General features: G+C 40.8%; 1 protein-coding gene across 5 annotated transcripts in view; it reads right to left on the bottom strand.

Annotated features, from left to right (window-relative positions):
• LOC110981774 (uncharacterized) overlaps positions 1-26,206 on the bottom strand; it is a 118,638-nt gene that overhangs the window by 62,242 nt on the left and 30,190 nt on the right. For all 5 annotated transcript variants that reach the window (XM_022239653.2, XM_022239652.2, XM_022239651.2 and 2 more), the window contains exons 4-7: positions 22,802-22,947; positions 19,527-19,747; positions 4,463-4,571; positions 1,242-1,350 (exon numbers count right to left, since the gene is read on the bottom strand). In XM_022239653.2, coding sequence (XP_022095345.2) covers positions 1,242-1,350; positions 4,463-4,571; positions 19,527-19,747; positions 22,802-22,947 — 585 coding nt within the window. The remainder of the gene's footprint in view (positions 1-1,241; positions 1,351-4,462; positions 4,572-19,526; positions 19,748-22,801; positions 22,948-26,206) is intronic.

A 26,206-nucleotide genomic window follows, 5' to 3' on the forward strand; every position in this document is an offset into this window, starting at 1 on the left:
CGTGTTTAATAATCAAGTTTTCTGCACTTTCCACACTGCCACTTATGACATTTAGTATTGATCAAGTTTGACATTAATCACATGTTGACATAAGGCACAAGTTTGTACTCTTCATGACTGTGCCTAAAAGAAAAAAAAACACTTCGTCTCAAACACAATTACTTGAGACCATTCGTGTATTTTCACACTGAGTTACATGTATCAGTACCTCCAGGTAAACATTAACCCTGCATGCACCTCCCTCAGTGTTTTTAAAAATTCTTCCTGAATCTTCTGAAATCTATCAATTTGCAGGAAACAATAGAAAAATTCTTTATACGTACATGTACCAATACTACGTACATTGTACATGTAGGGACTGTACCAGTACATGTACATGGTAAGTCCAACAAATCCCATGGTGAATTCTGTAGGGTCTGGGACAGTTAAAGGTGAATAACAATAAAGGTAAGGGAAGTAGGAAACAAGTAAACACATGTGCATGGGCCTGTCACAGAAGTTGCCACAAAATGGTTGACTTTTCCCCTTATAATTTAATCACTTAAAGATGCAATCAACTTGATCAACAGATCTTTTACATAAAACTGCAGAACTAAGGCAACACATTTCCTTTAGCCAGTATACTTTTTAAAAAATGTAACGTAAGGTTGATATTGTTCTCTAAGATCAAAATATTGAGCAGAAATTACATCTAGGTCAGTGTGTGCACACTTGAGGACACAACCCGTGAAGCCATTTCAAACAAATTAAATTTTCCCAGAAAAGGTTTCTCAATATTTTCCACCTCACTGGTAATGCTCATAGCATGGCCAAGAGCCAGGCAGTCCTTGTCACATACACCATGCCTCAGGGAAACTTTGTTGACTTCCCTACTGACAGACACTCATATTTAGGAAAGAGCTCCATGGATACTAGGGCAGAGAGAGTTTCTTGAGTTGGGGAGGCCATCACATCAAACTCCCATCAACTCCCCCGAAAAATAATGAATATCCCCCTTTCACACAACATTTCTAGAGTCAATGAAATAACAGACTCTTTCTTTAAAATATTCCCAAAATTAAATGTTTTTTGTCTTTTTCAATTTTTTTTAACTCTGGCTTGCTCTGAGTAGAGACTTTAATGTGCAAACCTATGCACAGCATCCTTCCTCCCAAGCTTCCCCCCCCCCATCTTATTTCCACCTGTAGCTCACGTGCACATGTACATTCCCATAAAGAGCCTCCAAAAGAGGACAAACTCACCTCTGAGCAGCTGCTTGATGTCCTGAGCGGCTCTGGTCGGAGTGAATTTATTTACAATATCAAGTGCCGTCTGGCCGTGAGAGTTCTTCTTGTAGACGTCGATGCCACTCTGCCGGGTACAGAAGAGGCGAGGAGAGGACAAGAGGTGAGAAACACGGCATGAATGACAAACACTGCCGAGAGACAATTCAGACACTTTGCCTCTTGATGCCAGGCCTAATGATGGGTTACTGGATTCCGGAATGAAATCAAGGATTCTTGGAAAGAGAGCACTTTTGCTGGCAGAACCAGTGTGTACTTGTCAAGAATCACAGACGTGGAGAGGCTTTCCTCTTTGATAATGAAAAGGATAGTGTACACGTACTTTATTAAGAAACCACATATATGTACATGTACATGTACATAAATATCTCTCAAACCAAGAAGGGTCCTTCTCATGGCGGAGCAAGCAAATGTTGCATGCTAAGCACATAAAAATATGCTTACCAACTACAGGTAACAAGCCGGAAATGTCATGTGATATCCATGAGTGATGCTTCACTGCTTCACTTCCGAAGAACATCCATTTTCAAGCTGAATCACTTGGCAGCGGCTCAAAAATGCACACGACTCTATGGACAGTGGCTGCAGCCATTATTCAAAGACTCATGCGTGATTTCAAGCCACTGCCAAGTGAACTCGGGCACGATCTCTTCTACAAAGCAACTGCACGAAATTGGTCCCAGCACATAAGGTGCTGCAGTACATACAGTACATTTGCAGACTGCATCAGGCTGCTATTGTTAGATCTGCATGCCCAGCAAACTTCTTATTAGCATTGTCCATGCCTTTAGAACGTAACAGTTGGATTTTGGCAATGCATTATGGTCTTAAATCATCTCCAGAAGCTTTAAAATCAAGCAGCTAGATTGCTAACAGGAACTAGGAAGAACGAACACATATTTCACCAATTCTTTACCATCGACACTGGCTCCCTGTTCAGCAGTGGATTTAATTAAAATTTTCAAAATATGTTTTCAGAGCCGTTTGGGGCACTAGACCTACCTATCTCAGTCTCCAACTTAAACAATGTAACGACAAACTAGAAGTAATTCAGCTCCAATTCTTGAATGAAAACATCAAAAGAAAGTCTGTGCCAGAAATAGAGCATTTAATGTCTGTGCCCCTCAGCTATGGAATGGCTTGCCTGTGTTATTCAGACAAATTACACTTTTCTCTGATTTTAAAGTGAATCTTAAGACCTATCTTTTTAATGAAGCATTTGGGATGTTGTTTAGAGGTTTAATGTGTACGGTATATAACGTGTAGTTATAATGCTTTGCTCATTTCTATCTCACTAGTATTTATAATGAGAGGCGTCACTGACAATTCAGTTTTAAGTGATGCTATAGATTATGTTTCCAAATAGGTCACTTGGGAGGCATTTTGTGGTAAATTTTTCAACATTAGGGAGACATCGGTCATTAGGGAGACATTTCAATGTCTCCCCAATGTTCCAACTACCAAAAGGAGGAAAATGTTTACTGTCCACATTTTGAGAGATGATAGATTAGCGTCTGAAAGGAAAACATGCAAAGTTTGGTTAATATCGGATTAGGAAATACTGGATTATGGGACGGTAAAGTTTGAAAAATTTTGTGCACGTTCCTATGGGAACGTCTCCTGAGTGACCCATTTTCGGTAATTTAAATTACTATTATTATTATCATTATTAGTATGTACCGGTACCATCATTCTGACAATCCAATGTCTTTGCACCACTCAGCTCTCCAATAAGGTCGTCTGTAGTAATCAAACTGTGTTTCTGAAATGAAACTTTCCCAGTATGAACAGGGCCTTACGAGAGAGTTATCCACCCCGAGTTGAAGTGCATCCCCAATCCGCGAAAAAGAAAGACAGGTGGTAACAAGCAGGTTCTTGTACGCATTCTGCATGTACGCAAAGACCATTCAAGCCGGAATAAATTAGTTATACATATATACCGGTATGTGCGCACCTCATGGCGCGCCTATGCGGTGAGTGCCAAAAAAACATGTCCTCTTTTGTTCTGCTCGGAGCGGATAGCAACAACGGAGCTTGACACTGAACAAGAATTTGCTCATCGTTGATTCACAGACTACAGTGTACATAGATCTGTTCCAGAGCTGCTTAATAAAAATAAATGTATTGACAAAATACAAGCATATCCATCCCATCAAGTGTTCTTGAGGACTTGTATGTCCAAGACACTTGAAGCAACACGAATAGTGCACTTGGTACAACAGTGTTGAACATGTGTGAGTTCACAAAGATTGATAGTCACGGTTGGGTTGGAAGGTCATTGACAAATTACCTGATCTGTTTGTTTGTGGAATGGCCAGGTATGACATTTTGTTTCCCTGAGAGAATTTGTCAAACTTTTTCGCATTTCCCACTCTGGAATTGCGCTCTTGAAGGGGCAAGGCCATTCTGCGTTCCTATCATTACACTTTCACCCCCAAAATGTTCAGACATATTGATCAAAACATTCCAAGAAAGACAGCAAAGACAGCAAAATCCAGGGCAACGTTTGATGGAATTATACTACAATCATATCATACAATACCACAGTTAGGTGGAGGGATACACAAGATAACCTCCAAACACGTGCAGCAATGAGGCCATTTTTACAAATTCGCGGTCGACATCTTCCCCAGTAATAATCTGTTCTTTATATTTGGCAAGAGGCAGCTTCATAAATGGATTCATCCTCACATAACACAAAATCCACACTTTGATCGCAAATAACGAATGGTCCAATTCTTACAGCAAAAGGAATCATGTTTAACATTTTCCCTCAGACACGGTAAAACAAATTGGCCTTTCCATGGTAACCTCAATAGTGGTTAGCCGTATTGTGAAGTTTTAATGTTTTTACCAAATCAGCACCCTCACTTGTTTCCTGCTTTCTAAATAGAAAACCCAGCCACTTACATGTACATGTACCCTGCCCACACCTCAACTCTAACCCATTTTCCTAGATATACGTGTATTCATATTAAGGAGAGTTTTGCCAGCAAAGAACGTGCAGGATTCATGATTGAAGGTACCACATACGTAAAGAGCAGAACAATTATCCCAACAATAAAATGATCACTAAGGTTACCAAAAGCATCTTCCAGTCTGAGGAGAGCACAGAGAAGTAACCTTGGTCAGTGCACATGCACCTCTTGGGGATTTTCATTCTATGTTAAATTACTTACAGCAATGAGTAGTTTGACAACTTCCGACTTTCCAGCTAAGGCTGCCTCGTGCAGAGCTGTCCCATTGGGTGTTTCTCTGTTTATGTCGATACCATACTCTAGCAGAACTCTGAAGGGTTAAAAACAAGCAAAGGATGGAAACATCACTCCAAAAACCAGTTTGGGAAGTACCATCTGCATTACGCCTCAATTAAACTGAACAAGAACAAAAAAGCAAGGTCTTTTGAGAACAAAACACACGAGGTTGTGCAAATTCAGACAGGTTCAGTATGAGTGAGTCAGTGTAAGACCACGTTGATGCAGACGACCTTGCGCATGCCTACTGATGTTCTCCAATGACCTATGTCATGCTTCACTGAAACAACAAAGAGTCTCATCAAAAAGGAAAAAATTCAGTGAAGAATGCAGCAAAAAGCAAAGTACATGTAAGTTTGACATGGAAATTGGCTGACTGCACATATACGATGTGCGAGATCTCAATCATGAGCAATGCTCTTCTAGAGTTTTCACATGGAAGCCTTGTGGAGCACCAACAAGCCCCTTCCAACCACAAATAAACATGAGGCAAGGGGTTTGCTTTACTTCAACAACAAAGCAAATAAACAGCACCCCGACTTTACAACAGAAACCTCGAAAAAATAAGCATGGATATGGGAACACTCATAATTTTAACACAGTAACTGAGAAAAAATAATCAAACACGTAAACAACAAAGACTTTCAAAGCTCAGTGATGTCATGCAAAATGAAGTAAATCAATATTTTTATTTCAAATTTGATCAATCTGAAAATAAGAAAGAACAGAGTCAAATTTTATGAAACCTGAATGAAGACTGCCATTTTGGCCACAGTAACTTCTTTTTCATGATTAAAGCTTTATTCATGGAAACTGTGTGAAATACAGCAATGCTACGAAATTGGTAATATAAGGCAGAATTGTAAGCTTCAAAACCGTTTGGAAAGCCAACGTAGCCCACTTTCCATTAACTGGTTGAAGTCATAATATACCTCTGCCACTGGGGAGCAATGCTCTAAAGATGGCTCTGGTGACTACAATGGCCAATATGGCAAAGATGGACTTTGATACATCTTCTAGTAATTGAGTTGACAGCCGAGGGGGTTTGAATTCATTTTGAAAAGCCAGATGTTGAAGCTCAAGAGGAATACCACCGGGATCCTACAGTTGGACAACTTGAACTGAAAGAATTCAAGCTGCCACCCAAAAAAAAAAATGGACGGGAAATTTCAGCAATGCCATAAAATGCACAATGGTTGTATTTTGAAATAAGGCCGCACGAAGAAGTCTCTCTGTTTCAAAGTTTTCCCATTTTTAAAGCATGCCCTCCTAGTCTCACATTTGGCTCATAAGTGCTGTCGTCAAATGACAGTAAATAAGTACATGAAAGATAAACCGAGGGAGGTTCAGTGTAGGGTGAATGGAGGACAATCCGGCTACACCGGGTATCTGTATGGTTGAGGTATTTTCCTTGAGAATGAATTACAGGAAAGAGAACAGCTCTTTTTCCATGATATAATGCTCAAACCTGCTTCCTAATGTCAGGGAAAATTTTAAAAATCTGATTCCTTCAGCAGGTCTAAGGGTTAGAAACGCTTTGAAGTGCATCATTTCATTCTTTTACACTTCACTCAATGGGAAAAGCGGTAATAGAATTGTAACTGATTTTTCTTCGGTAAACCAGTGAACAGGACCTACTCGTACATGTACATGACGGACATTTTAAACACTGGTTTGTTTGGATCACAAAAATTTGAAAGATCACTTCCTGTATGTGACGCAGTTTCATGAAGTCAGTCTGAAAGGACTGCTGTGCCTTCAATGAATCACTTTCATCTGCTTCATCACAAATTCACAAGTTTAATATGCTTTACATATGACCTGTTCTTCCCCCCCAAAAAAAACCCGCGATTTTGTGCAACTTTTATTTCTCATAGAAAACATTTCCTTGACAAACTTTTCTCAGTAATCAATCATTTCCTGAATCAGGCACGATTCCATTCTTATCAATATGTCAGACCATAAATCTGTTCACACAATTAACTTATCCAGTCTGGTGCCATACCAGGTGAGTTTTTTTCCCCCTTGTAACCTGAAGCCAAATGTTCCAGGAAACAACACAATATTAAAATTGAAAAGAACATACAATCTCCACAGAAAGGTTAAAAGAAATCCCTGACAGTACAGAGCAGTTGCCTTCAGCATAACATTTCCGGATTAAATACACTGAGCTCTTTTTGTACAAATTTCAAGTAGAGATCACATTAAAGCAACTTTCCCCTCCCCCCGAAAAAAAAACCTTCTAAATTTTAACCATCCTCCACCAGTGAAGCACTGAAAAACTTGTAGGAGTTTTAACAAAACCAACACAATGAGTTCCACCCGACTGTGTCTTTAAGAAATCGATCCAGATGTGGCACACTTGCTATAAATTTCAATTCTGGTAATAAGGACACAAGTACAGAATGAGACAGGATCCCGGTTTAGTGTTTCAGGACTCAGGGGTAATGCTCTTCTAAGGACGAGGAAGAACTGTCACATTAAAAAAATGATGTTCAGACAGGCGACAGGGTATTCAATATACAGCATATTCAAGTCCTCATGTTACACATGTTCACTCAACTTCATTGACAAGAATAGATTAACAACTACAGAACTGTAAAGTGTTCAATGTACCTGTACATATGCTTTCATATAGTTCAGTCAGGTTTGTAGAACCAGTTTGAGGGAAATTTGAGGGAAACTTTTAACCTCAGGAGATTTTTGACAATTTGATACAGAACGTGGATTAATTTAAACCAGGTTAATCAAATGAATGAAGGCTACCAGGACATGTACAGAAGGGAGCATTGCAAAGTGGAGCATTCACGCCAAGTATGAAATCTGCAAATAGCCAGATTAGCCTTTAACCAAAACCAAGACCATCTTGAATAATGCAAGGAAGAAATTGTAGTGCTCAGGTCCGTTTTGCCGAATAAACACTACTTGTAGCTCTATAAATGAACTGTGGGTTTCAGCAACTTGTAAAAACACAGCAAGTACGGTACATGTACATGTATGTGTAGGCTACACACTAGTGACTCACAGATCCGAAGGGAAGACGTAATACACGTGTACCACCATACATTCAATAAAAAAAAACAGGATATTTGGTAAGCTGAAGACAGATCCTTCATGAATGAACATGTATACATGTACAATTGATGCTGTGCACAGCCAAAGAGGGCGCTGCGAGAACTTGTTGCAAAAGCCAATAAGCAAGCAGGCACTGGTTTGTATGGTGCATTCACAAACTTTCATAAATGTGTACAAAATCACAGCACAAAACCACATGAAAGAGCTAGGCGCACAGCAAGAAATGTGCTTACGTGTCTGTCACGTATCATCTGGGGGTAACTGACACCAGAGTTCATAACTTTTACTCTGTGGTAAATCTGTCCATGGTACATGTATGCGTACATGATACCGAACATACTTTGCTATCTGCCAATGATTGTGCAACGTGTATGACCCAACAAGTTCCATCCCCCAAAGAGCAAAAAAGTTCTTGGAGGGAGGGGAACTCCTCAATAAATTTCATGGGTTACTGATCCCGTCATGAGACAAAGTGCGGAACTGAGTTAGTGTTTCAACAACTTCCCCACGTTCACCCAAACCGTTTCTATTTCCTTAACCCAGTGCACTGCAGTTTAATCTATCTCCCTAGGTTATCTAAACACACTTGACACCGATTGGCTAACTGCTGGAGAACAATTACTCAAACTACTTCCCCGTGCATTGTTCTTAAAGTACACTTATGGGTGAACTCAACGTATGCAGATCCCACTTCACCAGGGCGATTCTATCAACTGAAATAAAATGTGAGGACAGGATGGCAGGAAGAGTACTGTTTTAGCAAGAACAAAGAAAACTGATCACAATTAAAATCAAGACCGGATTAGGCCTACTTCGCCAGAAATTTACAAAACTTACCAGCTCAGTACCAGTGGAGTCTGACTCGACTCAATCCTTCTACACACAACAGATGTCATATATTATTTAACCCATTTTTTTCCACATACGCAGACCAGGAAAATTAAATGTCCACCAAATACTTACCAGAGGTTTTACGGGCCCTGCAGCAGGGTAGGATCTACGGCATACCCCCTTACACCCCCACCACATTTGTATTTGCCTACAGGCGCCCCTCAAAATACCCATTTCCCTTTTTTCCCCACAGTTTAAGAAAGGCTGGTTGAAAAATCCTGAGATCAGGAATAAAAAAGGTCCTGAAATCAGGAAAAATCCTGACAAATCTCACCCCTGACAACACATTAACCGGGTAGCAGCAGATCAAATTTAAAGGTCACAAACAGTTATGAGAGCTACTGCTCCACAGTTCTGAGATAAATCAATTTTGTTCTTTTCTTCTGAATTTGTATCTTCAAACAGACCTCCTTGGCAGTTGGCACCACATGACTACAATGCACAATTCTGTAAACAAAGGTGTCACTAGGTTTTCAATCACTGCTTCACTTCCAACCTAACTTAAATTATATTGGAATTTGTTTTCATCATTTTCTTCGAATCACAGCGACAAATCCTGGTTTACTCCATGCCATTTCCAATGCAAGTCTCACTGCATTGGTATTAAGATGTAAAACTACAGTACTTGCTGCTTGCACATGTGTTATGTACGCATCAAAAGTTCAGACACAAAAGCAGCTAAAAGTCAATTTTTACAAAAATGGAGAAAACACATCAATCTACTGTGATTTATATCATTTCTTTCAGAACAATTGAAATTCTTTCGAAATTTAAAGTTTCAAACCTTCTCAAGATATGATGAGCAGTCCACATTTACATCCATGCACAAAATAATGGGTCCTATGTCATTCAAAAGCTGATTTTCTCAAAAGGTAAGAAACTGGACTGATCTGTTGTTGCATATAAACTCTTCACATGTACAAATGTACATGTATCATGTATCTAAACACTGTAGTCCCTTGCCTTTGATTTGTGCTTGTTTTGTGTACACATACTCCTATGTGACCCGGTACATTGTAATCAGGAATAAGTCACTGAGGCCGTGTTATGTAACGGCCCTGTAAAGTGGGGATGTGGGGAAATGTTGGAAAAATCGATGTGGCAGTTTTTTTTATGTATTTGGAAGTGCTTGTATGAAAGGTTCCCATCGACACACTTGTAATATGTACCATTTGAAAGCTTATGAAATTCTCTTTCTGACCATGTACATATCTCAAAAAGTCAATTCGAGACTTACTCCTGATTTTGATGTGCTGGGTCATATATATTTATACCAATACACATGTACACAGCTCACATAAACAATACACCCCACACATGTATCAACACATGACCATTTTCGTTAGTTATTACACGTTCCCACAGATCAGATTCCCATCCAAACACCTTCAGGAATTTGTTTTGTAAATTACATTACTTTCTGTGTTGGGAGAGTGCAAACCCACACATTCTTACAAGCTGTCTGTTTCTGTCAACGCCGACCCATTTACAAAAATCTCATTTAAGCCCAAACACCACGTGTACTGGTACATGTACATGTACTTCGAAGATATTTCTGAAATTTTCGGTTTAGTCAATAAAGGAAGTACAGAGAAATGTTTCCATGTACACGAAGGCCTCCACCCTAGTTCTGTACTAGACCGGTGTACAAATTCTACAGTAGTAATGAACTGCTGCGGGCTGGTAAAATGCATTCATTAACATGCCCAGTGGGCAGGTAAAGAAATACATATTTTTTAAACTGTCGTTTGTTATGAATGAAACACAGGTTACAAAGGTTGTAAATATTGACATACATTATGTTGTTGAATTTACAAAATCTAACAGTTCTGAATCCTCTACTTTTTAAGTGTTAAAGTTGACAGCATGACTCTGCAGTAACAGTTAAAAAAATAAAGTGGAACAAAAGTCAGTCAGCGTTAGTTTTGCTAAAAACAAAGTCCAGTGGGCTGGAGAAAATGCCTCCTGGCCAATGAAAAACGTAACTGGCCCGACGAGCTAATTAAAAAATAAACCTGTTCCAGTCCTATTGGATACGATGTCTCCATACACTTTATCTGTTGAGGTGCGCAAACACTGCTACATCTATTAGCATCACTGCACTACACTGCAATTGATGATCCACAATACATGTAATTCTCATTGCCAATTATACTAAGAACTTTTCTCTATCCCTTTAAAATCCTCCTCCGCATGGGAAGTAAAGTGCTCAATGGATCCTCTTGCTTCACTTTCAAAATGAATCAAGCCTGATGCATGCAATGCCAGAGTGACTGGGTTCTGCATGTGTCTTCCTTATCTATGCAATCCCCCAACTGTTGAGCTCAAGCTCTATTATGCAAATTTCTCACAACACTTCTCATCCATTACTGTGTCACTGATTTAGAGTTCTGTCACTATCTGGAGCTTCTCGTTCCAAGGTAAGATTTCTGTGCCCGACTTTGGAGATTCCCCACTCGGTATTGGCCCAACTGTACAGGAACGCCAAAGTGCGTGATGTGAGGCAAAATGTTGGCAATCTTCCCCACTGGGCTGAATACTAGAAGGTCACAAATGACACAAAAGGCAGTCCCAAGCAAACCCAGCTTTAAGAAAAGGGGCCTTGGAGTTGCATATGCTTCTGCTTTGAGCGAAAGAGGGCAGCAGGCATGTTTAACAACCAGCACATGCACATGCATAAGACCCCTTCATGAAAAGCACCAAAGTGGTGCAAGCATGGGTCAGAAACTGTTGTCAAACATGCAAGACCGTGTACGTGTGACATGATGCCTGCAGGGAGGCCATCCAGAGCCATTTACTCAGCACACGACCAGGGCTGTTTATTTGTGGAGTTTCCTGAGGAAGCCCAACCCCCCTTATTAGTTTAGGTTTAGCGAGGACCCTCCAGAGAGCAATCGGCAGTCATGTTCCAAGAAGAAACAACAACATCCCGGGAACATGTGTGCAGAAGAGGTTCCATTCTGATAAGGGTCCCTTTAAGGGGACTGCTTCCAAAGTGGCCCTAAAAACAAATTCAGCTGCAAGAGTGGGGATTTGGGTTAAAGTGAAGTGACGCTTTCCTAGTCTTCCACTTCTGGGATCCAGGTTCAAATCTCACCCAGGCGGGTGGTTTGGATTCAATACCTGTCTGACTCTGCAGGTTTCCACTGAACGCTAATCTTGGGTTTTCCTCCAACCTTGAATACTGAACATTTTCTTCACCGATTCCCCTCCAAGGTCCATGGACATTGTACACGTACACGTACGGTTAGTGTTCATAGCTTCCCCTTTTAAATTTTAGTTTCATTACCATGAATAATTTAAAAAGTTATCTTTTTTCACAAAACAGTATAATTTTGTCTGGAAATTAAAGTCAGGTTGCACACACGGTTGACCAGCAAGCAGGAGTATGTCCCTGTGCATGGCAGTCTTCAAAGAGGATAGCCTAAGGCAATTTCACAGGATCGATCCAAATGCTATAGAAGGTCCTTAGGCTGTCAAGCCCAGATTGTGAATTTCACCAGAGTTGGTCTGAAAGGGAAAAAAATGGGGAGAATGTTGTAACATCCCCCGGGACCACTAAAACCAATCAGTAGAAACAACTTTCATTTTAAAAATGAATGCTGCAACTTTATCCAAGTTCCCACTAGACTGAAGTGGAAGGTATGCATTTTTCAAAAGCCCTACAACGACCTAATAAATTCAAATTCCAACCAAGAACTAAAAAGAAAAAAAAATGGTTTATTGGTACAGCCAGGACCAATTGTTCGGGTCAGGCCTGCAGTAAATCTGCAATCAAAATATGCCCTTGGTCAACTGTAAAATTGATGAATACTCGGCCAGTTGCGAGTTCATGGGGTGAGTCTGAGGCTGACAATTAGCCCAAATGCACAGCAGGGCACGGTAAATTATGGTTTGGAATTTTTTTCACCGATTGAGTGGTCCTATATACATATGCACTTGGAAATGAACCGCATTTGTGCCTGTGCTTCATTGGGCACATGATTTATGACATGCATTGTACTTTTGCAGATGGAGATTTCAACTTTATTAAAGGTGACGGCAGGGTAACAGTGTCTTTGATGGAAGAAGTTGAGCACCTCTGGCAATCTGAATTTGTTATGGGTAACCCCCAAAGTCTACACAGTGAGGAAAGTCCCAACTCTCCTGTAGTGGTGTCTCTCTCAATTTCTGTTACACTGGACTGAATTTGAATGTCACTGTTCCATTCAAATTCTGTCAGTCTATATCTGTCAGTGAGATGTTTCGCACTTGACATTTGACCTCACAGAACTAGTATGCTACAAATCAATTTTGCTCAGTTATTTAGTCTATGTTTGAAAAGGGCTCTTTTTGTCCTTGACTGTGGATATTCACCTTGGCACAACAACTGGCCAAAACTACATGTACACAGTGGTGGCCACAAACCCCCTTCTTTAGACACAGATGTACAGCCTGTTAAAGGCTAGTTGGCTAGACTTAGTGGAGAAAGACGGAAGAACTGATGCAAATGGGTGGGTCAAGCAGGACGTGCCCGGATGACACCATGGACAGTTTGGACAATCAAACTCTTCAATTCAAATCTTTGAAATCCACATGCGACACTTGGACCTTGTGCGCGAGAATCCACCTCAGCAGTGAAAAATGGCAGATGCCTGGATGCCATGTCAGCTGTGCGTCCAGAGCCCCCAAAACAGACCAGGCAGACTGTGCACATCGAAACCAAATTTAATCTTGCACACCATATTAAGGGCTACATGTAGGGGGGCCTATATGCATGTGGCCAACCCATGCGATTTATGACCACACGTGTAGCGAGTGTGCTCCCTCACCATCTGCTAATGGTGCACAGAATCTACTTACAAAATGCTCTTAAATGACCGAAAAGCACTTCACATGAAACACGAGGTGTTTTCACGAGATCGTGGCTTACAACTGATCCACTTATGTATAATTTGCATGTGTCTCCGTTTTATGTTCCACACACATCAGACAACTTCCCATCAAACTGAAATTAACTCCCACAGTCTCCATCCTTACTAGCGTCGCCGCCTGATGGTACTGGTATAACGGGAGAGGCGATGTCAAGAGCTTGTGATGTTTAATGGGAAGATATGTCCCAGCACGGGGAGCCAAACTACAAACTGAAACACAATCGATTCCCTTGATCTTAAAGGGAAAGCACAGCTTATGCTGATCTAAGCCCAGTCACCGCTCAACCATAAGAAAACTTGTCATAATTTGACCCGCACTGATATGACCTGACAAGATCTGTCCTGTCCTGACCTGACCTGACCTGGCCTGCTTCTTGGCATGACTGCCATTTCTTGAGTCAGTGCTCCACCACAGAGATAACTTCCTGGAAACTATTTCTTCTCTCCCCAATTTTAGCACTACACTTGGAGATGTGCAAATGCTGGATTAAGAGCTTGCCAAGAACATCCATGCCCTACATAATAATAGGAAGATAGCCTTTCCCCTATTTACACAGGGTCTCCTGATCCAGTGTGAAACAAAACTTTGCATATGGGCCATTCTATAAATTTGGGGTCCAATTTTTTTCTCATCCCTGTTACGTCTGGCATGTGATTTTTTAACGCTTAGAATCCATTCCTTAATTTCCAAGACTGAATAAGTACTGCAAATTACCTGCAAAACAAATTAAAATAGTTTGAAATCAGTTTCAGTGATACATCCCTTGTCAAACATGTCAGATGGTATATATGTCAGAGGTAACAGGGACGGAAAAATGTCACACTCTGGACCCCAAATTAATACATGTTAGAATGACCCACAAATATCCATGTACAGATGCACATAAACACCAATACACTCCTCTGATTTCCTAAAGAAACCATCAGTGAGCATAAAAAGGATGCCAACAGTGCATGTGTGCGGAAAGCTGTTTCCTTCATAGGAGACAATGAAGAAACAGTGTCGCCAAGGTCAACAGCTGCTTCCTCCCCGTCTCAATCACAACCACTGAACTAGCACACCATTTTGTACTGATAACACAAGCAAAACTAAGGCATGAGAGCCACTATAAACATGATGATGTTCATTCAATATGACAGTGGTCGGTGCCTTTATTACAGTGCACTTTTCTGCACTCAAGCATTGAAATTACTGCTTGACAGCACTATCAATTTGGACTGTAACAATGCCCTTCAGGAGAGCCCAGGGTACCATGTAGTATCCTCAAAGAGATGCCCTGGGCCTTTAACACGGTCGTCATAGTTTCTCATCAGGGAGAGCGAGAGCAGAAGCACTAATGATGCCAGCTCCACGGAGAGGCAGGAAAGATCAGAATGGCAGTTACGAATGGTTTGTTGTCATCTTTTATGGGGGATGTCTCAGCCGCAGAGATGAGTAAGCCAGAGACAGTGGTGTTGAGCGGTATGTACCAGGTACATCCCACACTGAGGAGCTAGGCCTAGCAGCCGATAGCAGGAAGAAACAGGATTGAGGAGATCTCATCGAGATTCCAAATGATCAGGGAGAGATGGAAGGTAAACCAATCCACATACCATACAGTAGAGTGATTCAAGTCCTAAGATTCCCTCTCTGGAATATCCAAGGTGGAAAACACTGGACCCTGGATCTTTTGAAACCTTCCAACTGCTGTGAAAATAATCTTTTTTTTTCAACACTGGTGAATGTTAAAGAAGTTCACAGCCCTGCCTATTACCGACAATAGTAGAATGAACATCCCTGTATATGATCTGTCTTGTGTATTCCTAAAATACTATACACATATGTAGCAACATTAGGGCACCCGCGCATCAGACGCACGCTAACATCTGAATGTTGTCCGTGACTCAACAATAAACCGAGAAGTTTCACATTGTTTTTCTGGTGCTCAATATGAAACACAAGAATTTCAGCTAAGCAAAACAGTTAAAACAGTTTGTTTTCCCTTCAAGTAGAAAAGAAAAAAAGCACTGTGTTCATGAGCATGCACTTTATAGGAGCAGGAAGGATCACACCATCCTATAAGACACTGTATGAAGCCCAAATTCTCAAGTAGCTTTATACACAAAACTGTCATACGGTGCCCTTAAATGCAAAAGGCAGCATAAATATACACCTGCAGTTTTGTCCACCGAGATCAGTGCAAGCAGAAAAGAACTCACTAATGTTCAGTCCTCGCTGCTGTGTGTGTGTGTGGGAAGGGGTGGGGAACAAATGCTGTGGCCCACCCCATTGAGCTGCCACAATATTTATCCTGCACAGTGCACTCCTAGGGGTGAACAAGGAGCCTGAGGAAGTCAAAGTTCAACTATGGCTGTCAGTTTAGGTGAACCTGGACAAATACATCAAAAAAAAGAGGCTACCTACATATGTACATGTACCCTGGTGACTGACCTGGAAAAAAATCCCCCAATGGTATGTACCGGTACATGTATATACTTGTACCCTGTACATATATGTACGTGAACATGTAGGTTTACTACAGCAACATCCAACTACTGGTAAAGGTTACATGTACACGTATCTTAAAACTGGTATTTCTGACTTCCATCCATCTGTTGCCACTCAAAATTAAACTTCACTTTCAGTGTTTCCTGTACAAACTTGATTTTCTGACTCCATTACTTCGTATCTTTCTAACTATGAGATTTCTGTAGTTAAACCTCTGAGTTTTTCCAGTGGAAAAGCTCACAATGCCAAGACAGCAATCATCAAGATACAGAACAGCTTGTACTTCCACTGACTACCGAAATTCCTGATAGGGCAAGTGCAGACCACAACAACTCCGAAAACCATTTTTAGGAAAGACATAATCTCAAACAGTCTGTTTTAATGTTTCTTAACGGTAGCAACCCACGTACTGTTTCCAAAATAACGACAAGTTTTATCTCTCACGGTCCACAGCATGGGGTAAGTCTCTGTTAAATGTTTTTCAGCCTCTGATAGCATTTGACATTTCAGGAGAGCAGTGGGTTGTAAAATGTTTGGCTCATTTTGTAAAGCAACTTTTAGGATTCTTCATGTCATTGAAAACTGTTTGATTTCGAAAAAAGTACAACAAGAATCATTACGTACACAACGCGATAAATGCATTAAATTTGTCCTTGGAACAACAGTACTCCAGACACAATTTTAGCCCTCGCCAAGCCAAGTGAAGTGAATATTTGACATCAACAATGACTGTTGTCAAGAATTTGTGGCATACAAATGCAAACCGATATTTACACATGTCCTCCTAAAAATCGAAAGACAACAAAGTCCGGCTTTTGATAAATCATTTCACCATCTCCAAATAGACGGCTTTGGAACATGCAAGTTAATGAGTAACTCTTCAACCTGTAGGCACACTTGTCAAATGAGTGAAATGCTATACAGGCGCAAAAACGCAGGCAGATGTACAAGTATTGCTTCTAAAAAAAACCACTGCATTAATATATGCAAGCAAACATGAAAAGCAAATATTAACTCCAACTGCCTATTCAGCCTTAGACAAATATTAAGTACCGTGAATAATCTGTTTTTATGTGGGTCATTAAAGAAATTACATAAAATTTATGGCTACAACTGAAAATGGCTAGTCTGGTGCTACTGCTCCGGTTTGGTTTTGCTTCAGTTTTCACTCTCGGCCTACACTGTATTACACTTTCGCAATATTTTTATTTTCCGGCCTGATCATGAAAGGGAAAGCTGCCACTGAAAATGAAGGGTGTCATTAAAGCTTGAGTCAGAGTGCACCGACCAGTACATAGGGGTCTGAAGTTGGGATAACTCCAAAGTGCCTTGCCATCTGTGGGTTGTACATGTATGTTGTACATACTGGATTGAGATGTACACGTATTTTTGTCTAAGAATAATGAATTCCGACAACCCAAATGCATTGTTAAACTTTTTCCAATGCGGGCAACCAAGGTGCTTTCTACATCTTGGGTGCATGTTTCCCAAAGACGTCAGACTAAGACAATGATCAAGTTCACTGGCTGTGGCCGGTGGTACATGTACATGTACTACAGCACTATGTGTGTGTAATACATGCATCTATCAGAAGTGACCGTGTAGAGCCCCTAGCAACTGCCTTTCATGGTAATATCTGACTCAAAACCAAGGAAGAAGTTTTCCCTAGCCCATTGGTCAGTTTCTGATGGTAGAGTCTACATGAAGGAAACTGAGATAGTATATGGCCATGCATATCCCATAAATTGGGTCAAAAAATGCCTCCTCCTTATGGAAGGCTGTTTTTAAACAAGAGCCACTTAGCCTACATGTACATAGATATCTGTAATCCAAGATTTCCGTTCTCTTCCCTTTTTACCTCCTTTTCTGTACTCACATTAGGCCAAAAGGTTATTACACAGGTTCAAAGAAATCAACCCAGAAAACATTTCACTACCATATAATATTACTAGTTACATTCAACTCTTCCCTCCCTCCCCCTCAACCTATCACTTCTCCACTTTCGACCACTCTCACCTGGCTGGTGGCAGGCAACATCCGTTTCTGCACGCAAACAAGTTGCATCATCCTTGCAAAGTCCACTTCACAAAGCTAACATCCACTCCGGTCAACATCATGTGCAAATGTCACTCTAAAATTAGCCCCTTGTTTTGTTGTGTGTTTTTTCATTCCTCTTTCTGTCTTTACCAGATTTTCTGCTTTTAGACAAGTGGTATCGATAACACAGCCCTGGGTATGTGGGCAGAACATGTGCTCACTTCTCTCACCGACCATATTGATTTGAGATAAAATGCGATGCAAATTCAAAAAGGTTAGAGGCTGCACGTGCATACTGAGTACCTAGTGCATTCAAGTGAAAACAATAAATTATCACTGGAGGTTTTTTTTAAACAAAATTGTAAAAAAATTAACCAAAGGAACCTAATCCCTTAAACTTTTTATCTTTTAAAAGATAAGACTTTGTCCCACGATGCACCTACAGTGTAGTTACCTGGACACACAGAGTTTCCATGGAAGCCAAAGGTTTTTGAATGGCCAAAACTTCCACTGTATCCTCCACTTTCTCAAAACAATGGAGTAATGATATCGCACTAAAAATCTGCACATTTCTGCAAAAATGATGTTGGCATTTAAACAATACTTTCACCAGACAATCAAAGTACTGATATCATTACCCCTGATCAATAAGCTTAGACATATCCATTTCAGGAGCCGATCCGACAGGACAACATGCCCAACCACATTCAGCAGCCTACATGTAGGGTGCTCCAAACTGTAAACTGATCATGCATCCAAACACTACATGTACTTTCAATGATTGTTATGATCTACCTGGCTGGACAGAACCAACTAAGGTAAAGTATCTTGCCCTGGGACACTAGAACTGTGCCTCAATGTCTGAAGAATCAAATCCATTCATCAATCCAGAAAGAACCACAAGCATGTGATGTGTACTGGTCAGTCTCCCTAAACTAGAGCACATGATGGGTTAAATATTCAAAGGATGCTTTTTAAATGAACAATACCATAACATACATGTAAACCAACAGACAAAGTTTCATCGTTTTTAGTGACAGGCACTATAAACATTTTAACCACTTTTGATGACGTGAATCTTTTCCCTCTCAGTTTCAGCCTGTTTTTTATTTCAGCACAAATACATGTACTAGGGCAAATGACGTGCCTTGGAGGCCTTTAATGAGGTTCGTGTAGGAAAGGAAAATTTTAAATGCAATGTAGGGGCTCTCATCTCTGTGAAAGCCTCACGTTTCCAAAAAAAAAAGATGTTTCATACCGTAAATGATATCACTACCTTCACAACAACAATATGGTGTCCATCATCTTGTCACATCAAATACCATGGTAAGACAGCAATTTTCACAAACTTTCATTTTTCCTTTCACAGCCTTCCACAAAAAAGCCAGGGATACCAAAACCATTTGTTGCCATGCTACCTAGAGGCATACATGTACTACTGATAAGTTAGAAAAACTAGGATATTGTTCCACAAGATACAGAGCATGGAGTTTTTCAATGAACAGTGACCAACTTAGGAAGAAAATGTACACAACAAGATGAAATCAGCCGATTGGAGGTACCAGCAAAGTGGCATGCCTCTCACCTGATGACATCGCTGTGCCCATTCTTGGCAGCCAGGTGCAACGGCGTGTGCATGCTGACCCGCGTCCTGGAGGGGATGTCCAGCAGCGCTGTGGACTGGTTGCTGTTCATCAGCAGCTGCACCACCTTCAGCCGGCCAAACTCGGCCGCCAGGTCCAGCGCTGTCTTGCCCGCCTTGTTCTTGAGGGTCGGGTCAGCCTGGTGCCGAAGGAGGGTGTCAACCTGAAGGAGGGCGAAGAAGGCAAGGGGCGGTTGATACTGGAAGGGAGGACTGAGGAATCTCACATGTAAGACCAGCCACGAGGTCAATGTTCAGCTGTCAGTGTTACTGCACTGGTCAAAAACAGGTCACGATAAACATATCAATGTACACGTATACGCGTACGTGTATATCTGTTAAAAACTTTGAAACAGGTTTTGTGCCAGGGAAACATGACGAATGCAAACAAAACAAGTCGGCCATGGTGTAAATCTCTTTCTTTTATTCTTCTTAATAAAGCTTGTTGATCAAACGTCTTCTGAGGTAATGGCTGAATTAAAACTCAACATTTTAGAACTGTCTTCATGAGCTTTGGCTTAGGCATATTGTGTGAATTTTGACTGTGGTTTTTAAGCTGGGCACCTTATCTGTAAACTGGGCTGTAACAAACTCATAAATTTTTTACACTAAGTGCACTGTGGGTCAGACTAGAGAATATGAAGCCACTTTTGTTCCCCTTTTGTCATGGCTGTCGCTGGCAGCAATAAATTTGAAAAGAATGTTTATGACAAACTACACACACAGTGTGTTATGTCAGAAGAGCAAGTAAACAGGGTGTGTTTGGAAACAGTGCTCCCAGGTAAATGTACATGTATCTGAAATTAATAAAATGTGGCTTGAAATGTGCATACATGTACAGTACATGTTCATGCGCATGTATCAAAAAGTACCGTATCATACCAGTAGGTGCTTGGCTCGGTGAATTTAAATATGCGTGTACCAATAGTGTCTGGTTTGTTTACTGAAAGATATTTCATAGTCATTTTTCATTTAGGTGACTGTCAACATATATACATGTACACGTACCAGATGTGATCGAATCAACTTACAAAATACATATGTACATTACGTATATATGTGTTATAAAGTCCTTTTCCACCAACAAACCCTACACCGTACACGAACGTGTAAGCAACTGTTTTTACAAGCATGATACATTAACAACAATATGCTTGCCCCTCGGTCTAATGAAAATAAACATTTTTGGAAGTGATAAGTTTCACTTCCTATAGAGATCTTCCAAGCAAAACATTTGAACTTGAAAGTACAATGTACCTTCTTACACCGTTTAAGCGCACTCTTGTACATGAACAAGTACGGTAGGCCTCAATGTAGCTCTGGTGAACATTTTTGGTGGTTGGAGTCAAACTGGTCGTGTGTTGTAAGATATTCATACTTTTTTTTTTTTTTGCAAAAATCAGGAAACAAACTTGTAGGGCCCACACGTATGTAAATGTCACTTTCAAGGAAATACAAATCTCTGTGGTCAGATATCCCTCTATGGATCACTTCCATTGACATAAAATCCTGGTTTTTCTCAGAATTGCTACCAGTGCCACTCTACACCTTCCACTACAATTCTTAGTAGATGGACGTGTATCTTGGGAACTTGTTAACTTTTGAGGGGAAAAAAAAAGACTGGTAATTCAGCACACCTAAATGGGAAGTTTCATAGTCGTACTTGCACATCAATTAAACACTATATGCACATGTACCAGCACTTGCTGCAATGCACCGAGAGGTGCAGTGAGGGCATTTTCTGGGGGGGGGTGCCAGAGTCAATTTGCCAGCTTGTAACTTGTTCGCCAACCTTGTGTTGTGTAAAATTCACAAAGTGCAGAAAATGAAAATCTGTGGTAGCTACATTTCATGCTTCAGGGGAAATGCCAACGGCCAATGTATTTAAGTACCAATTTTGGATTCGTTTGCGGATCAAAGCTCTACTTACCAACTGGAATTAATTATTGGACGGGGGGTGCCATCCCGTCTCCCCTGACTGCACCTACATGTACATGTAGGTACATGTACCGGTATCCAGTACATGAACATGTACATTATCTGACAGAGATGCAAGTATTCTATGAAACAGTAATCTTTTATGACCCAAATTCTGTGAATCAAGGACCACAACACACATAAATTGAGGTATCTTTGAAAAACTAGGGCTGATCTCGCAAGGCTTGTTCAACTGTTCCCTGTGGTGTTTGCCAGTGCCTGAAGCTGGGAGGAAAAAAATTGACAGATTGAAAAAAACAAGATTGAAATGTCTCCCCAAATATGCTATGGTGAACCCTCTGAGACATTCTGGAGGTCAGGTCGCCAGACTTCTCAACAGGTGGCAAATTATCCGACCAGTTCACAATGCCAGTCTCTTAACAGGCAATAAAAGTCAGTCACATAAAAATGTAGGCTATGAATGCTATACTTACTTCAGTTTCAAATTGAATTGGGTCATTTAGAACTCTTACACCAGTTGGGAATTTCTTCAATGCAGGATTCTGTGTGATAGTCAATTACATATGCAGGGCACGACAGTTATGAGGACAACTCTAAGTAAGGCGTGAAAATGTTCGTGAAAATATACGGGAAATGTACATGTACATTCACACCATCCCTACAATTCCCTTGACATTTTCTGAGTTCTCCACAAATCCTCCACTGTGCAGAAACACAAATGTTTGACACAGGAATGTTTGGAAAAAAAGTGTCAATTTTTTGAACAAAATTGTTGGCAATTTTAAAATTAATAAATTCTAAATTTTAAGACTTGTTTTGACTTTGTGACTTGAATAGTATTTAAGGATGAGAATAAATACATGTACGTGCATAGCCAGTCTTGATCAGCATCCATTCTCCAAGACAAGCGAAGCAAATATTTATTCCCTCGGTCAAGCAATTCTCCCTCTGCACTAAATACATTTTCTCTGCACTTGCAGCAAAATGCATCTGCCTTGTGCAGAAGCACCCCCTCATTAGTTGAAAAGAGCCACATTGGTTGGGGGTGTCATTCTTGTTGGTAGTGACTCGACCCTTACACATGTTTCAGTCATTTGTGAACCAGCAAGTGCAGTTCTCACCAAAGGAGACTTCGTTGCGGGGGAAAACGGGTCCAGCTCAGGGCTCACGGTGGAGTCCACATGACAGTCGTGGTTGAACTACAGCCCCTGTACATGTAACGGAAGTCCAGCATCTCACCTGATACTCTACACATGTACATCTATATAGTCGATACGTACCACCATGTGGCTTCCATACTGGGCGGCAAGGTGTAAGGGTGTTTCTCCATCTTGGGAACCATCGTTAGGGGCAGAGCCAAACTTGACAAGAAGGTTGACTGGTTCCACCTTCCCCTGCCAGGCTGCATAGTGAAGAGGTCGCATCCCTGACAACAGAAAAAAAGAAACAAGAATCCTTTCATGTTAAAGAAACTTTAATAACACCAAAAGTTTACAAAGAAACAGTATTTTCAAGACAGGTTTCAAACTTTATCATCACCCATGCTTAAATTTGCTCTCTGAGCACAGAAACACCACTCAAAAAGGCAACGTACACATACACTGTACATGTACATGCACAATCCAGTGTTCCTCGCAGAGTATGCGAAACTGAATTTTTCTTTAGGCTACCGGGGTACATGTACTTTTCCCCAAGTAACTCTTTTGAAGTTGGCACAGATGGAACTTCACGCACAGTTCAAAACAACTGAGAAAATTTATTATAGAAAGCGGAAACGAAGTGAGACATTTACATAACACTCCAACCAGAGTCTACAGAGTAATGATGCATTTCATAAATTCAAGTCTCCTTCCTGTATTCAAAGTTGTGGAATTTCAAGTGGGAAAACGCAAGCACTTAAGAAAAATGGGTCATTTTCCTTCCACGAAAAAGTCCCCTCCTGTGCAGGCAGCAAACCTGCAGTTTGCATGGCTGGTGCCTGATACCATAATAAATCAAGATATTAATATGTGCATAAATCAAGTCAACGCCACCTGCCCTGCTAACTTCCTGTCAAAGCAAACATGTTACTGGGCCCACAGCAGAGAGACCAGGGCCACAGTTCTGTAAATCACTTGCCCTCCTATCCTGTGCTGCAGCCACTTTTAGTGGTTTTTTTTTAAGCGGGAAGCTAAAAATGAGTTTCTTGAGCCTGGACTAAAAAAAAGTGGATTTCAAATTACACATCAGGTAAACATAAATTTCAAAAAATGTACCACATGACCTATAAATGTTGGACTGTATATTATTTACATGTACACACATGTATATGCCGCACAATGTTCTATCGGTAATCATCTTCCATTTCGTATTCAATCTCGTTGCCAGGTTTTGAATAAAAATCAAAGTTGGTAGAACTGTACATGTGTATTCTATGAAAATTTCAACATCAACATAGATTTGCTCTTACATGTACGTGTCTATTTCAGAGTCTCTTCAGTGTTTTTGATTTCAATTAAAAATGTTACAGAATGCTTTTCAAAAACCAATAGTTATGATCTGACTCCCTGAACTCCATGTGATCTCATTCTTCAAATTTGGTTTTTCCTGTTGATGAAAAGAAATTGGCACATTGAACTGTTCAGAAAACCACAGAACTACAACATTCAAAACCGTCATGCATGCCCAAGTACATGTACAGGTATATATGTACTGTACATGTATATGGAAATGTACCTGTATGTATGTGTGTGTATAGAGGAAGAAACACACGTACATGTAGCTGGGTAAGGGCAGGCAGCATGGGGAGTGTTGAGGTGCAGTTCCTGGCAAAAGTGGGACGTAAAAGCCTAGAAGTTTTTTCCCGGAAGATTTTGAAAAACTACTTCCTGTGGGTCTCATTTCCAGAAATCGGTTGAAAGACAGAGTACTGGCTCTTCCACAAACTTTCTATAAAAATTCTTGAAGGAATGTCATTCACAAAAAAAAACCCACGGTAAAGTTACCACACCTGTAGCTACAGCTGTTTCCTCTTACTTTCAGTTTTTTTAGCCTGAAAATGCCAGCACGTTGATGGACATTATGCACTGGCACACATACATGTACTGTATGAATGGTTCGAACTATGGTACTGTACGTGATCATCATAAAATTTTATCAAAGTCTTCCAAGCATAGCCAGTGACTGCAGAAAAAGTGCAAACTCCCACCCAAACAGAATACTGTCATGAGGACAAAAGTCTTCTGTATGATTCTGACTCACGGTTCGTATGGGTCATGGAAAACCTGGAAAGTCATGCAATTTTACTTTTTTGTGTTTCAGGCCTTGAAAGTCATGGAAAATTTGTTCTTTCGTTGAAAAGTCATGGAAAGTCATGGAATATCAAAATTTGTGAAAATTCAATTGTAAAGGTTAATAAATGAAAACATTTCAACCAATTTCTTCCCTTCTTCAGTTCTTCAAGCGTTATGTAAGCTTCGTGCCTGGACGATCCCTTTCGCCACATAAGCTGGGCGTGTGGACGATCCTTTTCGCCACATACGCCTTGACTAAAGGCCAGCCGAGTAGCCACGGCCACACACACAATGAACCGCCATACAAGCAACGCCTGTTACACTGACACACACACCGCGAGCTCATGAACTTATCATTTTCACAATCAGTCGATAAATGTTACGAATGAAAGAAAACACGAGAAAATATTGGTTGAATTTTTTTTTAAACTGGGGTTTTCCTCCCACCACTAAAACTGTAACTGTTTCCCATTGTCTCATACACAAATCTGCACGTACAGGTTTCTTCAAGGCTTGCGAGCTCAGAGAGCATGGGCGCCAGTTGAGGAATCCTTGGTGTCTGATCAGAAATCAAAATACTAACAGCAATAATAATAGTGGTAGCCAAGGTGCGGGTTCTTCCTCAAAAACCTTACAGAACAGACTTCTTGAACAAAATTTTCAAATCTCTTTCAGCCCGCGCCTGTTTTTTTTTAAAATTCCTCTGGAAGTCCTTTGCACATTTTGCCACAAACAATTTCCAGGTGCTACTTTCTGATACTACCCAGAGAATCTCAGATCGCTGATTGCACCCGTTGGGCTTCAATTCCCTGCTTCTCAGCCTTCAATTGCTCACCAACTCTGGCTCTCCTTCATCCCTTTCCGAACCCCACAGCACATCTATTAAAATCCCCCCCCCCCTGATCTGCGGCCTAGTCCCCAGAACGCCAGCAGGAGGATTGTGGTTTCCGTTCTGTTTATTTAAAGGGGTAATTCTTGTGGCATATGGGTGTGGAGAGAAACAGAAGACATCATAATGGGTTTATACCCTGCTTCTGACACTTCCTGACTTGGTGAAATTGTTGCTTGTTAACAGAGCTGATTAAAGCTGACAGAACGCTCTGCCTGTCATGGTCTAAAAAGACTTCCCTTCAGGGGCTGAAACAGCAAAATTGGTTTGGTCTAGACATGCAGATCACTCAGTCTGTAGAAAAGTCCCCAGTACAGTCACGGCCTACACGTACATGTGTGTACATATCCTAGTGCAAGTTCCTTACCACTCAAGCAAGGGTCAATGGCTAAACTTGAAACAATCCCACTCTGAACAAACAGGAACTTTTGAAAAGATTACTAAATAACCAGTGGTACAAAATAGACCGGTACACGTGCAGTACCTGTATGTTCAATGTACTTCAGTTCTGGCAAAGATCCTGC

The sequence above is a fragment of the Acanthaster planci genome, linkage group LG07 (assembly GCF_054643075.1).
Source record: "Acanthaster planci isolate LZ-2023a linkage group LG07, COTS_SCS, whole genome shotgun sequence".
Lineage (NCBI taxonomy): Eukaryota > Metazoa > Echinodermata > Asteroidea > Valvatida > Acanthasteridae > Acanthaster > Acanthaster planci.